We start from the raw sequence: 13,869 nt of genomic DNA, 5'->3' as shown, positions 1-13,869 counted from the left end.
AAAGGGATTGACAAAGAAAGACATTTTAGGTTTGCCTAAAAAAATTAACCATATGATTTTTCTCTCAAAACTTCAAACTGAGAGTTCAACTTCTCAGAGAACCTGATCTAAATAAAATAGGAAAAAAATGTTACCCAAGTAATCTTCATCAATTGTACCTGCCCTGTCCGTCTGCCTCCTCCCTTAATCACCTGTTTGATCTGTTCCTCTTCTTCCTTCAGCTTATTCACTACTTTCTAAAAACATAGGAAAAAATTAAAGTAAAAAAGTAGACAGCAGAAGTTTAGACAACTAGAAACTACAATCATGCAGCAAAGAACAGTTTCTAAGTCACAAAAATATATTGTCGAGAAAATTAGAATGGTAAGTAATTGAATGAGTAAACCAAACCTAGAAAGATACATCTGGAAGCCACAACTGATAGATGGGTAGAGCAGCTCAGATATAATGGGAGAATATGAAGCTGGTGAAGGTTTAACAGTAAAAGAATGGCTAACTAAATTGTAGGAATATGCTTTGAAATCTAGAAGAACTTGATACTTAAAAAGTAAAGTAATACTATATAGAATTTATTTCTATTTCCATTTTTATATTACAGTTTTATACATGGAATTCTGCTACATCCAAAATTCAGATTTTAGAATTTATATCTTGACATAATTTCTAGATATAATTTCCAGTATCGTCTTAATATTTTAACTGTCACCTATAGCTTCTCTCATCCTTTGGTTTTAATGATTTGAACTATGTTAATCAGATATCTGTAAAGTTTAATAGATAAATGTTTTGATTATAAAATGGTATAAAATACTTTGTATTAAATGATGCATTAGCATATATTAGTTATACCATATTTCACATTGGTTGGCTATCCACTCATATTTAACCTTTATCTTTGGTTTTTAATATGTATTACATATTTTATATTCCTTTAAATTTGTGTACTTAAATTTATATCATCACTATCCCTCAACTATTTTATAAATATATAACTTTTTAAAGATTAAAAAAATACTGTAAACTCTTCCAAAGAGAAAAAAAAGATTTTGGGGGAAGAGTTCTGGATAGGGCATGGGCAACTTAGGAGAAAGGCACACAAGGGGTTACCCCTGCCTTACATCTTTAGTCATGGATAGTTTCAGTTGACCCCAACTTCAAATCTGGGGTAAGGATTTCCTTCCTATTGAATTCAATGGAGAGGAGAAATAATTAAACCAAGAACTGCCTAGTCATATCAGCACGCCTAAGGAGAACAATCATAAGGGCTATATGATCCTTAAACAGTTGCTTTTCCCCTATACTGAGAAAATAGAAGGAAGAGGGGGAAAAGCATCTGGAATACTATATAGCAGGGCTGTCAAACTCGCGGCCTGCAGGCCAGATGAGTCACATGCTAGCCACACCCACGCTCTGTTTAGCAAAGGAGAAAAAAAGTTGTGATGCTGCCATGACAACATGAGTTTGACACCCCTGCTATGTAGCATAATAATCTGTAGAATAGCAGCTAGTTTCCCTTCTAAGGCTAAACTAGTTTGGTTCTTTGTATTCCCTTTCCCAATTTTGTGTCCATTGTAACCCTTTCAATGGGGTCTTTCACTCCTCAGATTTTGCCTAAAGGAAACAGAGCATCTAAATTAAACACATTATTATTACCAATGCTATTGGATCACCACTGAGCTGCTTTCCATCTTCCGTCTCTATACCTAAAGAACAACAATATATAGTTAGAGCAGTTTAAATTTAAAACAAACAGACAGCTAACATGAAGATTTCTAATTGTGAAACTTTATGGAAATCCATGTGGCAAAGACGTGCAGCAGTTGACCAGGAATGAAGGCCAAGACAAAATAAGCAAGTTGGCATAATTTGTATTGATGTCTATTTCAATACTCATGGATTATCCTTTCTCAGCATTATGTCTGCAAATATTATTTCTGTGGTTTTCCATACATTACAGTCCTTTAAAATCAAGCAATTGCATTTTTACTGCAACATGGATAGGCAACCTTTAGGCGAGACTAAGAACTGGAGAGAATGTCGTCCTTCCTTCCATTCTCTCATCTCATATATACACTACTTTCCATCTATTTCCTTCCTCAAAAAGGAGGGAAACAGATGAAAAGTATTGTATATATGAGATGATATATATTGTATATATGTATGTACAAAAAGGAGGGAAACTATGCCAACAATTTTCAACAGTCACCAAGGTTGCCTGTTTTGATACCAGAGGAAGCCATAAATATAAATTTTAATATTGTAAGCTGCCCGAAGTTGCCTTATGGTAAGATGGGCAGCTAATAAATTTTACAAATAATACCCTGAAGTAAAATAAAACAAAATAAATAGAAGAAATAAATGTCTACAAGCATATATTTGCAAATCTGTAGGGTGCTATGAATATGTTAATATAAGGATCCAAGAAATTCAAGGAAGAAAGGCACATGCTGAATGGAAAATACACACTCCAATGACTTGGGTAAAGTGGGTTTTAGAACAGTTAAGCAATTTTTTTAGAAAGAATTTTTTAACTTATTTCCCCCCAGCACTTATGACAAAGATAAGATACCTACACCTCCGTCCCTATGAGGCAGGACAGGCTGCAGAAGTAAAAATATAAAAAAATATGATTAATAATAACAACTCTGTGTTTGGACATGCAAGCAGGAAGAATAAGGATATTTCCAAGTTATAATAGACTGAAAACATAACAAAAAATCTATAATACAGAAGATACTGTCTGAACTTTCAAACAGGCAATGGAAATTCCTGAGCTTCTTCCTTCTGCTTGTTCCCTTCTCTGTGGATATATTACTAACCACCATGAATGGCCCAAAATACTTGAATGCGGACTTTCCCTTCCCCCCCACAGTCTAATATATCAGCATCAGTGCTAGATTCACCTTCTGTTTTTTTTATATCAAGGATGATGTACTTGCAGACTAGGTCATGATTGTTGTGGAAGGTCCGCATCAGAATCACAGCATCTGTGATGCTCACTTTTCCATAGAATTTCTCACGTAGTCGGCGGACACTTTTTTCTAGCTGCATTGAAAATATGAAAGCAATTAAAAAGGTAAAATTTTCAGAGACCTGACACATTTTCTTTTAGAGCGGATTTCCCCTTAGTGCCAACCCAGACTTACTGCTCAGTAGTAGGATTAATCAATATATTTATGTAATCATTTATTTAAAACAAGATGATGGATAAGTATGAATGTGGGAGCAAGTTTAATTCTTTCCTCATTTGTGGTTTTGACCAAACCTTCATTTTGACTACTATTAACACAAATTGGAGCATTCCCTCCAGACCAACAGATAGTTGGGGGAGAGGGATTTCTTTATGAAGATTGTAGCAAGGAAGGAAAAGGCTCAGCCACATACAGATGCACACATATATGCACAACCACACATATATCAACTCAACCCGCCCTAAAAACATTTAGCATAGCTATCATAATTTCTTCTTTGGCCTTTACTGAGCAACTGTCTAGAATTCCACCAGTACTTTTTAAATTGTTTGCAAATATTCACCAGAAAGTACATCCTTTCCAATGTCTCAATTTGTAAGTCATGCCAAAGTTCCCTTTCCCCAACAGCAAGAACTGAGACCAGTGAGAAGATCAAGAAAGTTAGCAGGAAGTCTTATCTCAGAGATTCTTTTGTACCTTTGTAAGCTTAAATCATGGATTGTAGAGCAAACTACTTACTGAGCAGGCAAGGTGAACTTTGCAAAACTGGAAAGTTCACCCTTCTTGGCAAACAGCCCATATGTATGATAAAAAAAGAAAATTCAAGTCAAAGCTGACTCTCATGGATACAATCATGTCATTTTTTTTACAGTAATTTGGAAGTAATTTGTTATCCCTTTCTCCTGGGATTGCTTATTTCAACTTTCCAGTTTAGCCTGTAGGCCTGGAATTAACTGGTGGCCACTAATTATGTACAAACTGGGTTCAATCCTACTTAGTTTCTGGATCAGCCTAGGTTTTTCCATACATACACATATGTATAATTTTTATTAAATAAGTTTTTCCATAGAATAAAAATAATATAAAATTTTAAGATAAGAGAACTATAGAAAAATAAGAGAAAAAATGAAAAAGAAATAAATTACAGACTTAGAGTTGGGAGAGACCTTGGAAGTCTTCTGGTCCAAAATCCTGCTCAAACAGGTGACCTTATACTATTCTGGACAAATGGTTATCCAATCTCTTAAAAACATCTAGTAATGGAGCATCCGCAACTTCTGAAGGCAAGCTGTTCCACTGATCAATTGTTCTCACTGACAAGATGTTTCTCCTTAATTCTAGCTTGGATCTCTCTTTGATAAGCTTTCATCTGTTACGCCTTGTCTTGCCCTCAGATGCTTTGAAGAACAGATCACCCCATCTTCTCTGTAATAGTTCCTCAAATATTGGAAGAGTGCTACTATGTCACCCTTAGACTTTCTCTTTGTTAGACCAGTTTCCACAACGATTCATATGTTTTATTCTCCAGTCACCTTATCATCTTTGTTGTTCTTCTCTGCACTCTTTCTAGAATCTCAATATTCTTTTTTGTATTGCAGTGACTAAAACTGGATACAGTATACCAAGTATGGTCCTATCAGTGTAGAATGAAGCAATACTAGCACTTCACATGATCTTGATGCAGCCTGGGACTGCATTGGCTTTCTCGTAGTTGCAACACACTGTTGGTTCAAACTTTAATGGTTGTCTACTAACATAGAGTTCCCCAACCATTTTGGCTTTGTGGATCAGGGGATGGGGGTGGAGAAGGGATGGTTCCTGTGAAAGGTGGGCAAGAATGAACAAGTGGCCTGGTTCTGAACAGCTCAAAGCCTGGTAGTGGGCCACAACCAGGGGATTGGGGACCCCTGCATTAGACATTCATATACATTAATCCTTATTTCTACTTTTTAGCCAATTGTACCATTTGTCCCAGACCACATAGTATTCTGATTCTTCTTTGCCTTTTAATTCTAACGTGAGCTTGCCAATTTCAGTCCATTCCAATACTCTCTGTATTACTAATTCCTCAGATGGTATACTATCCTGTTTCCAACACTGTGTGAAAGCAATCCTGGCTGCTGTTGCTATGTGTAATATGATATCTTTAATCTTTTTGCTAAACTCTCCTTTAATTATTCCTAATAGGAATAGTTCAGGTTTCAGTTCAATTTGGTGTTTTGTTATTTCTTGTAGCTGATTTCTTATTTTTACCCAATATCTTCTTGCTTCAGGACATAACCACCACATATGAAAGAAGGTGCCATATTTATGTTTACATTTCCAGCATTCTGGGCTCATATTAGGATACATCTTTGCCAATCTCGCTGGTGCTAAATACCAATGGTAGAACATTTTATAAAGGTTTTCTTTGTAGGCCACGGACATTGTTAATTTATAATTTGGGGTCCATAATCTTTCCCAGTCTTCTAATTCTATACTATATCCAAAATTTCTTGCCCATGCTATCATGGACTCTTTAACTACTTCTTCTTCCATATTAAATTTTAGCAAGTTATTACATGTTTTGGTTATAAGTTTCTCTCTCATTCCCGTTAAAATTGTATCTAATTGTTGTTGGTCCTTATCAAATCCGTATTCTTCTAAGTCTTTTTTGTATCTTGCCTGTAACTGTAGGTATGGCCACCAATCTATATTTATTCCTTGGTCTCTTAATTCCTGGTTTGTTTTTAGTCTCCCTTGGTTATCTAATATATCTTACCATTTTTCTTATATCTAATGTATTTGGATAAATAATTGCTTCCATGATCAATAGCCAATCTGGTATCTTCATATAATGATTTTTTAAAAAAAATTCCCATGTCTGTATCAATGAATCCCTTATTTGGTGTCTATAAAAATACGTGTGCGTCTTACTCCTCCTAAAGGAAAGCATGCCATCCTATTTGTAGATCATTCCCTTCTAATATTAAAATCCTTTTATTATTCAAATTAATCCACTCCTTTATCCAAGTTAGTGCCACGGCTTGATAGTACAGTTCCCAGTCTGGGAGTCCGAAGCGACCTCTGCTTCTACTATCCTGTAACAGTTTCGCTTTTATCCGTGGTTTCTTACCTAACCATACAAATTTTATTGTTATTTTATTTAGCTCTTCAAATAACTTTTTATCTAATCTTATAGGGATTGTTTGGAATAAAGCAATATGGGCAAGATGTTCATTTTAATTGTGGCTATTCTTCCCAATAAGGATAACTGTAATTTCCCCCATAATTCTAAATCTTTCTTTATTTGTTGCAACAATTTTTTATAGTTATCTTCTTTTATTGAAGAGCATCTCGCTGTTAATCATATTCCTAAATATTTTAATCTTCTTTGTAATTTGTAATCCAGTTTCCCTTTTTAATTCTTTTTTCTGATTCTCCGTTAGATTTTTAACTAATATTTTAGTCTTGTCTTTATTAATTTTAAATCCTGCCACTTCCCCAAATTCTTCTATCTCTTGTAGTACGATACTTCCTGTTTCTATTGGTTCTTCTATAAATAATACTATGTCATCTGCAAATGTCTGGGTTTTATATTCTTCTTTTTTGATTTTGGTCCCTTTAATTTCCGTATTTTGTCTAATTCGGGTTAGAAACAATTCAAGTGAAAGAATAAAAAGCAGAGGTGATAACAAACATCCCTGTCTCACTTCCTTGGCAATCTTAAATTTTCCTGTGATATCTCCATTTAACAGCACACTAGCTTTTGAGTAGAATATATTGCACCTATCATTCTTTCAAATTTATCTCCAAATTTCATGTCTTCAATTTGCTGTATCAAAAACTGCCAATTTAAATTGTCAAAGGCTTTTTGAGCATCTAAAAAGATTAATACCGCTTGTTTTTCGGGATGTGCCTAGTACTACTACAGTATATTTACCACCATCCTTGTGTTATTTCTAATCTGTCTTGTAGGTAGAAATCCATTTTGATCTGAATATATGATTTCATTTAGTAGTTTTTTCATCCTTTCCGCTATTATGGTGATATTTTATAAATGACATTTAGCAGCGAGATTCGCCTATAGTTTTTAATTTGTTGGTGATTCATGCCCTCTTTGGGTATTAATGTAATGTATGCCTCAGCCCAGGATTCTGGCAATCTAGCCTCTATCAATGCTTCATTATATACTTCTAACATTCGAAGCTCCATCAATTCATATATATTCCTATAAAGTTCCCTTGAGATTCCATCTGGTCCTGGGGATTTGTTATTTTTCTGTCTTTGTATTGCCCTTTTCAATTCTGTTAACGTTATTTCCCTATTCAACATTTCTCTCTTTTCTTCAGCTATCGGGAGAAAACCTTTCTCTTTTAAATATTGCAATATATTTTCATTAGTTATTTCTTCTTGTTTATAAAGCTTTTCAAAGTAATTTTGCATAATTCTTTTTTTCTCTTCCATATGGTGTTGTAAAGCCCCATTTTCATCCTGTAGATGATGTATTAACCTTTTTTCCTTTTCTTTTTTTAATTTATAAGCCAGCCATCTCCCTGGTTTATTTGCAAATTCAAAAAAGTTCTGTTTTGCAGATTTTAGAGTTTGTGCCCTTTCTAATTTGAGACATTTAATTTATGTCTGGCTAAAGCCACTTGCCCTTTAATTGTATTATTCTGTGATTCTTTTTGTAATTGAATTTCTATTTTTTTAAATCTCTTCCTGTAGCTAATTTTGTCATCTCCATTTTTCTTTGTTTCTTCTCGCTGTATATGCTATCGTCATTCCTTGCACATAGGCTTTGTGGTGTCCTATAGATTCTGCAGTGATGTATGTTGCTTAGTATTTTCCCTAAAAACTAATTTCAATTCCTTTTTTTGGGGGGGGGGGTATATTCTTCTTCTTTTAATATCTGTGTATTTAATGTCCTCCTCCTCCTCCTCCTCCTTCTTCTTTTTGGCCTTTCCAAGTTACCTGTAGGGGATTGTGGTCCACCCATATATTTGGCATAATTTCCATTGTGTCTATATCTTTCCCTAATTCCCCATTCATCCAAACCATGTCTATCCTTGACCATGAGTTATGTGAGTTGAAGTAAAAGTACATTTATTCTTATTTGGGTTTAGGTTTCTCCACAAGTCCACCAGATTTAATTTGTGCATCATCTCAAAAAAAGGTGTTGGTAAGACTTTCCTTTTTTCTTCTTGTTTTTTGTTGTTGTTTATATAATCTTTTTTTATGTCTACTATTGCGTTAAAGTCACCAACTAAACATATATTCCCCGTCCTATTTCTATTATTTTCCCCTATAATTTACTGTAAAACTCTTTCTGATTATTGTTTGGAGCATATATTACCACCAGAAACATTTGTTTTTGACATATCATTAATTCAATCATTAATATTCTTCTGTTTTGTCTGCATAAATTTGTTTAGCATTTAACTTTTCCTTCACATATGCAGCTACTCCTCTCTTTTTTGATCTGCTAGTGCTGTGTACAGCGTTCCTAATTTTGAATATTCTAAATAATTACCGTGCTGCTTTTTCATATGTACCTCTTGCAGGTACACTATGTCCACAATCAGTTTAGCTAATTTTGCAAGTATTTGTTTTCTTTTAGCAGGGGAATTTAGTCCATTAATATTTATTGATAGTAACTTGACTTCTTCTTCCATTGTTTTATTTGTTGGCTTGTCTCTGTCTTCTGTTGGTCTTTACGTCTCTTTGTGCTCTTGTTCTTATTCCTTCTTTTTCATGTTGTTCCATTTCCTCCTTGCTTCTTCCTTCCTGTTCTGGTTATTTTATCTCTCGCTGTTGGTCTTCTTGACTTCTGCTTTCTAGTTTCGATTGCTGCTGTAATCTTCTTTTGTCCCTAAAAGTTCTTGTGACTTATCTATGTTGTCAATCTTGATTTTTTCCCCCCTGCCATGTAACCATCATTCCTTCTGCTATTAACCACCTTAAATAGTACATTATGTTTGGTCAGTTGTGTTGCCAGAAAGCGGTAATCTCTTCTCTACTCTTTCACTTCTTGGCACTTGCTTCAAAGTTTGGATTTCTCTATCCTTATAAATCATTGGTTCATCTCTTATTATCTTATAAACTATGTCTCTTACTCTTTTCCTTGCAAATCTAATATGTATGGCCCAGTTCTAAATGTGTCCCAACCCAGTACCAGGCTGCTGCCTTGGGGTTGGGGACCTTAGTTTTAAAATGCTCCACTGCAGTTGTGAACAAGATGACCAATCCCTTTGTATCCTGACACTGAAACCTTCTGAAGACTGCTGTCCTGTGGCATCTCATGAGAAGCAGCCATCTGGAGTACATGTGAGTGAGCTCCCATCCTATTCTTATCTGGAAAGGTTCCAAAAAAAACTGGTCTACTGAATAGTTCTTTGGTCTTTGAGGGCTGTTCCATCCACCAATTTGTGATGTTCAGTAGGAAGGGGAAATGAAGCTGAGGAGGAATCCCCCAACTACTGCCCTTAAATAGGGCCAACTAAAATGATAACCGCAGATGCTGTCTTTGCCAGCATCCTATTTTTGCTAACTTAAACACTAGAGGAAAGCCCATTAACCCAGTTGGCTGTTGTTGCCTCTGGTCCTCCCAGCCTTTTCAAAACTCCTTTCTGAAGGAGCAAATAACTAGAGGAAACTTGTGACATTAGCTTGTGACATTTGTTGTGTCATTGTCCTCTGACACTTCTGGTAAAAAGGAACAATATTTACAGATTGCATCAGGGATTTTCTGTACCTTTGCACCCTCCTGGTCCAGAATTCAAGATAAACAACTAGCTGACGATTGCTGAATACAAATCCATCCATTGAGCTAAAAATCAGTGTTTGGTGTCTGTGCATCTGCTAAGAATTGATACCCCTTTTCTAAAGAATATTAGTTGTGCTTGCACCTGGTGTTTTTGAAGTTTCAATACTAATGAATCTCTTGGTTGGAGGCCAAGTGTGAGCCTGTAATTTGCATTTGTTAAATTTAACTTTGCACAATTAGGAGTTTGGATCCTATTTGGCCTGTGCATTAGAAAAGAGCAAAGCTAGCTCACAGACCCAAAGGTGCTTTTCAAAAAGCAACTGGACTTTCTTTGTTTTTCCTTAAAGATATTCAACTTCTCATACAAGAACTGAAGAAGCTTCTTGGGATGAGAAGCAAAATGTCTTCAATGGATAACAAAGAAAATCCAGCTGCTTTTGGAAAAGCATCTCTTGAACAACCATAACCTGGATGACTAAGGATCTCCAAAAACATCTAGCTCTAGACAGACCACAATATTCTGTTTCCATGGCAGAGGAAACATTATCATCTTCATCCATATTCTAATTCCATTCCCCCATTGCTGGTCCATTACATCTTACTTCAAAATGTAAAGAGCTGGTCAAGTCCCAATAAATCATTATTTTTTAGACCAAAAATAATTATTTCTTTCAATCAGGCTGGTTTGCAGATACAGTAATAGCAACCGACAAATTTTAAATTTCACATATCAGATTAAAGCCAAAGCCAAACTACATTACAATTTAGTGGCCCCCAAACTCATGGACCTTTTCATGAAATTGCATATTGTTCATCGATCTCCAATCATTTATATGAAAATAATTTAATAAATACTACTAGATACCAATATTAATAAGTACTACAAACAACAACAGCTAGTCCCATTGATGCTTAGGAATTTGGAGAAGCCTGGCTTAGCATAACAGGTGAATCTACCTCCATTCATATGAAATGCTAAACCTTTTTTGTATATTGGATGCTTAAATTGATAAAAATCAGTTATTTGGATCAGTTCTTTTTTGGATGCATCTGCTAGAAATAATGTTATTGTTGTACTTTATTAGTAGAGTTAACTGTAGTTGTCCTTAATTATTATTTATAAAACTAGCTTGTTTTAATATACAAGATAAAATGTGTTCATGTTATCTACAGGTTGCTGCAACCAATTACAAATGCAAACTGAATGCCAAGTGCCCAAAATGCAATCATACCACTGCCAGGGTGGTATTGCACCTGTAACTTTGAGGACAGAGCATAAATAACCTTTTTAAGGTTATTTATTTATTTACCCTCGTAACTTTAAACAATTATTAAGTGACCAGTTGTAATTTGAGGACAATCTGCACACCCAGTTATGCATTTTTCTTTTTGAAACACCTGTTTAGCTAATAAATATGCTCAAACTCCAGACTACACTCCAAACATGTATAATTTAAAGGCATATAACCCAAGCTACACAGCAAGAAGAATAAAACAGAGAGCCAGCTGGTGCTAGTGGTTGACAACAGGTAGAAACAGAGAGACCATGAGTTCTAGTCCTGCCTTAGGCACAAAGCCAGCTAGGTGACTTTGGGCTAGTGCTCTCTCAGTCCTATGAAGAAAGCAAGGGCAAACCACTGCTGAAATCTTGTCAAGAAAACTACAGTGACTTGTCCAGGCAGTTGCCAGGTGTCAACATTGATTCAAAAGCACCACCAGAACTATAAAAAAAAAACATCTGAAGTTCACCTGCCTATGTTTTCTAGATACTATTGCTCAAAACAACTTTGTGACACTGTACTTATTCTGCAAAGCAAAACTTCCTTATTTCAGTGCCACCATGATTGTGATCCTCTTCCTTCTTCACAGTATGTTTAAAATCATTTTCAAGGCCAAGTGGCCATAGGATACAATCAAGCTTTTGCACATTAAAAAAAGTTTATGTTTAACAGTACACTTCTTTCTCTCTAGGCAATGAGAGAGTGCAAGCATATTGCAGTTGTATTAATATTTGGGGCCAACACATGCTTCCTTCTGATAAACTCCAGGCCACTGACACAGCAGAATAAAGATAAGGAAGAGGCCCAATTTGCTGAAAATTAGGAGCATCCAGGAAATATACAGCAGGATTCTAAACTGTCTCTTTCCTATATTCATTAGCAAACCCATGGCTGGGAACTACATGTTTACAAAGCATACAACGCTGCTCTTGATGGAATATATTTATATCCAGTAATGTGCAAAACATTTTAAATGTAAACTGTTTTGTATTAAAACATGCCATTTTGAGCCCAAAACAATTCTTTCAAGTATAACACCGCTGTTTTGCATTAGACCCAGACGGTGCCAATCACTTTCCCAATGTGTCAAATGTGAAGCAGCTCTGGTTTGAGCTGAACACATTTTCAAAATGATTAAAGCAGATCTCTTAGATATGAATCAGAAAGGGACACTTTGAATGTAGTATTTTGCACAAACTTCTTTAATTAAAGCAATTGTCCCTGGCTGGCAAAATTCTCTCCAAGCTATGTTAAACATTTTAGAAAAATGAACTCAGAAATGATTAAATAAAAATTATTGAGTAGCTGTAGGAAAAGAGTGATATGTTTGGTGGTTCTGGAAAAAGAATTGAAATTTTGTTTATTGATTTTTTTCATATCTTTTCAAACTGACTTTTAAGGCCCTGTCCTCTCTAGCTTAAAAGATATCCATATATATCATTAAATTATTGCTATAAATTATAAATTTTAATTTAATTATATGCATAGTCAGGCATCTATACTGGTAGAGTCAGAAACTTCAACAATTGACAGTCTGTTGCTACAAACATTTTGGATAGGAACTTGGACTATCCACTCACATATAAAATTCTATACCCTGTTATTTCCTGTCCCCACTCTGAATGGTAAAAATCTGAGACTATTCCTCTGATGCAATTGTTGTTTGCTTTTCTGTTTGTCTTTTAATTGAAATGTTACATTTGGTCTTTTCTTTTCTTTGTCCTTGGTTGGGCAAACAAGGTTTCCAAGGATGACAGCTTGAGTAAATAAAACAAAAATTCTTCGTGTAAATCCTTTTGCACAGGGCAATGTACAATATTCACTACTTCCCCAATATCCTATTCCTATTGCTCTTTCTTTCTTTGTCCTGTTGCTTTTCTCTTCTCTTGGCTTCTCTTATGCTTTAATATTTTATTTCTATCAATATTTTTTCTTCAGTGTGGCCCAGTATTGGAACTTTAGTTTGGGGCCCATGGAGCAGAAGGATAGTTAGTTAATGATAGGCAGAAATGGGGTAGCAACCAACAAGGAAATTATAACAGAATAATAGGGTAATCTGTTTCTCAGACAGATAAAGATGGTTTAATACTGAATATCAAATACTATAGATAGGAAAGTTCTGGTTATCATTTTTTTTTTGGAAACAGGATACTGAACGATAAGGCCTGTTGATTTGATACTGAGGACTTTTATTAAAATTACCATCAAAATCACCTGCCCCTAGAATTGTAGCTGCAGAAATCCGAATGATCCGTGGGTTCCCTCTTTATTGCCCCCTCGTGCTCCTCCGGGGATTTGCAGGAGAGTATTTTCTCGCCGAGAGTTACTGTATCACACAGAAACAGCCTTCCTTAGACATGTCATGCTCTAGATCGGGCAGGAAAACGATGCACACAACCCCACCCCACCCATCTGATGCTGATCAAAGATGAAGGGTGTTGCAATCTCCTGCCTCCTACGAGGCGCGGGGCGGGGGGAGGGAAACCATCGACTCGGAGGAAACTCCTTCGCAGGCATCGACCAAATACTGCAGACCCTTTAATATTGCTCTCTCGCTACCGTGAAGAATAGCGCCTACCTCCACCTCATCCTGTCTTTCCCTCAAGGCGTACATGGTGCTGAAGGCGAGGGTCAGTTCCTTCTCCAGCTTGAGGTCGACGCTCCGTGCCACTTGGGCAACGGAGGGCGGCACAGGAAGCCCTCCAGGCCAAGCCCAGCCCAACTCAGCCCGCCGTTGCTTTCACTTTCAATCAGCTCAAAACAAGGGGTCCGCCCGGATATTTAGCTTCACCGGACTTCCTTCTTCTTTCGGGCGAGAAAATTCGCCGTAGCGACGGCTCGTCTAGAGACGCGGTTCGTTCGGAAAGTCACT

General features: G+C 36.0%; 1 protein-coding gene across 2 annotated transcripts in view; it reads right to left on the bottom strand.

Moving 5' to 3' along the window:
* The window catches only part of SHFL (shiftless antiviral inhibitor of ribosomal frameshifting), a 24,274-nt gene extending 10,587 nt beyond the window's left edge, over positions 1 to 13,687 (bottom strand). The window contains exons 1-4 of one of the 2 annotated variants that reach the window (XM_087956937.1): positions 13,576 to 13,687; positions 2,904 to 3,045; positions 1,654 to 1,703; positions 135 to 236 (exon numbers count right to left, since the gene is read on the bottom strand). In XM_087956937.1, the coding sequence (XP_087813063.1) occupies positions 135 to 236; positions 1,654 to 1,703; positions 2,904 to 3,045; positions 13,576 to 13,611 (330 nt within the window). In that variant the 5' untranslated portion in view covers positions 13,612 to 13,687. The remainder of the gene's footprint in view (positions 1 to 134; positions 237 to 1,653; positions 1,704 to 2,903; positions 3,046 to 13,575) is intronic. The other variant, XM_026676154.2, reaches the window with a different exon arrangement.
* Positions 13,688 to 13,869: the final 182 nt, after the last annotated feature.

This window comes from Notechis scutatus, chromosome 2 (assembly GCF_049901735.1).
Source record: "Notechis scutatus isolate UNSWTSFEM ecotype Mainland chromosome 2, rNotScu1.2, whole genome shotgun sequence".
NCBI classification, from domain to species: domain Eukaryota; kingdom Metazoa; phylum Chordata; class Lepidosauria; order Squamata; family Elapidae; genus Notechis; species Notechis scutatus.
This window is presented reverse-complemented; position numbering and strand designations above follow the sequence as displayed.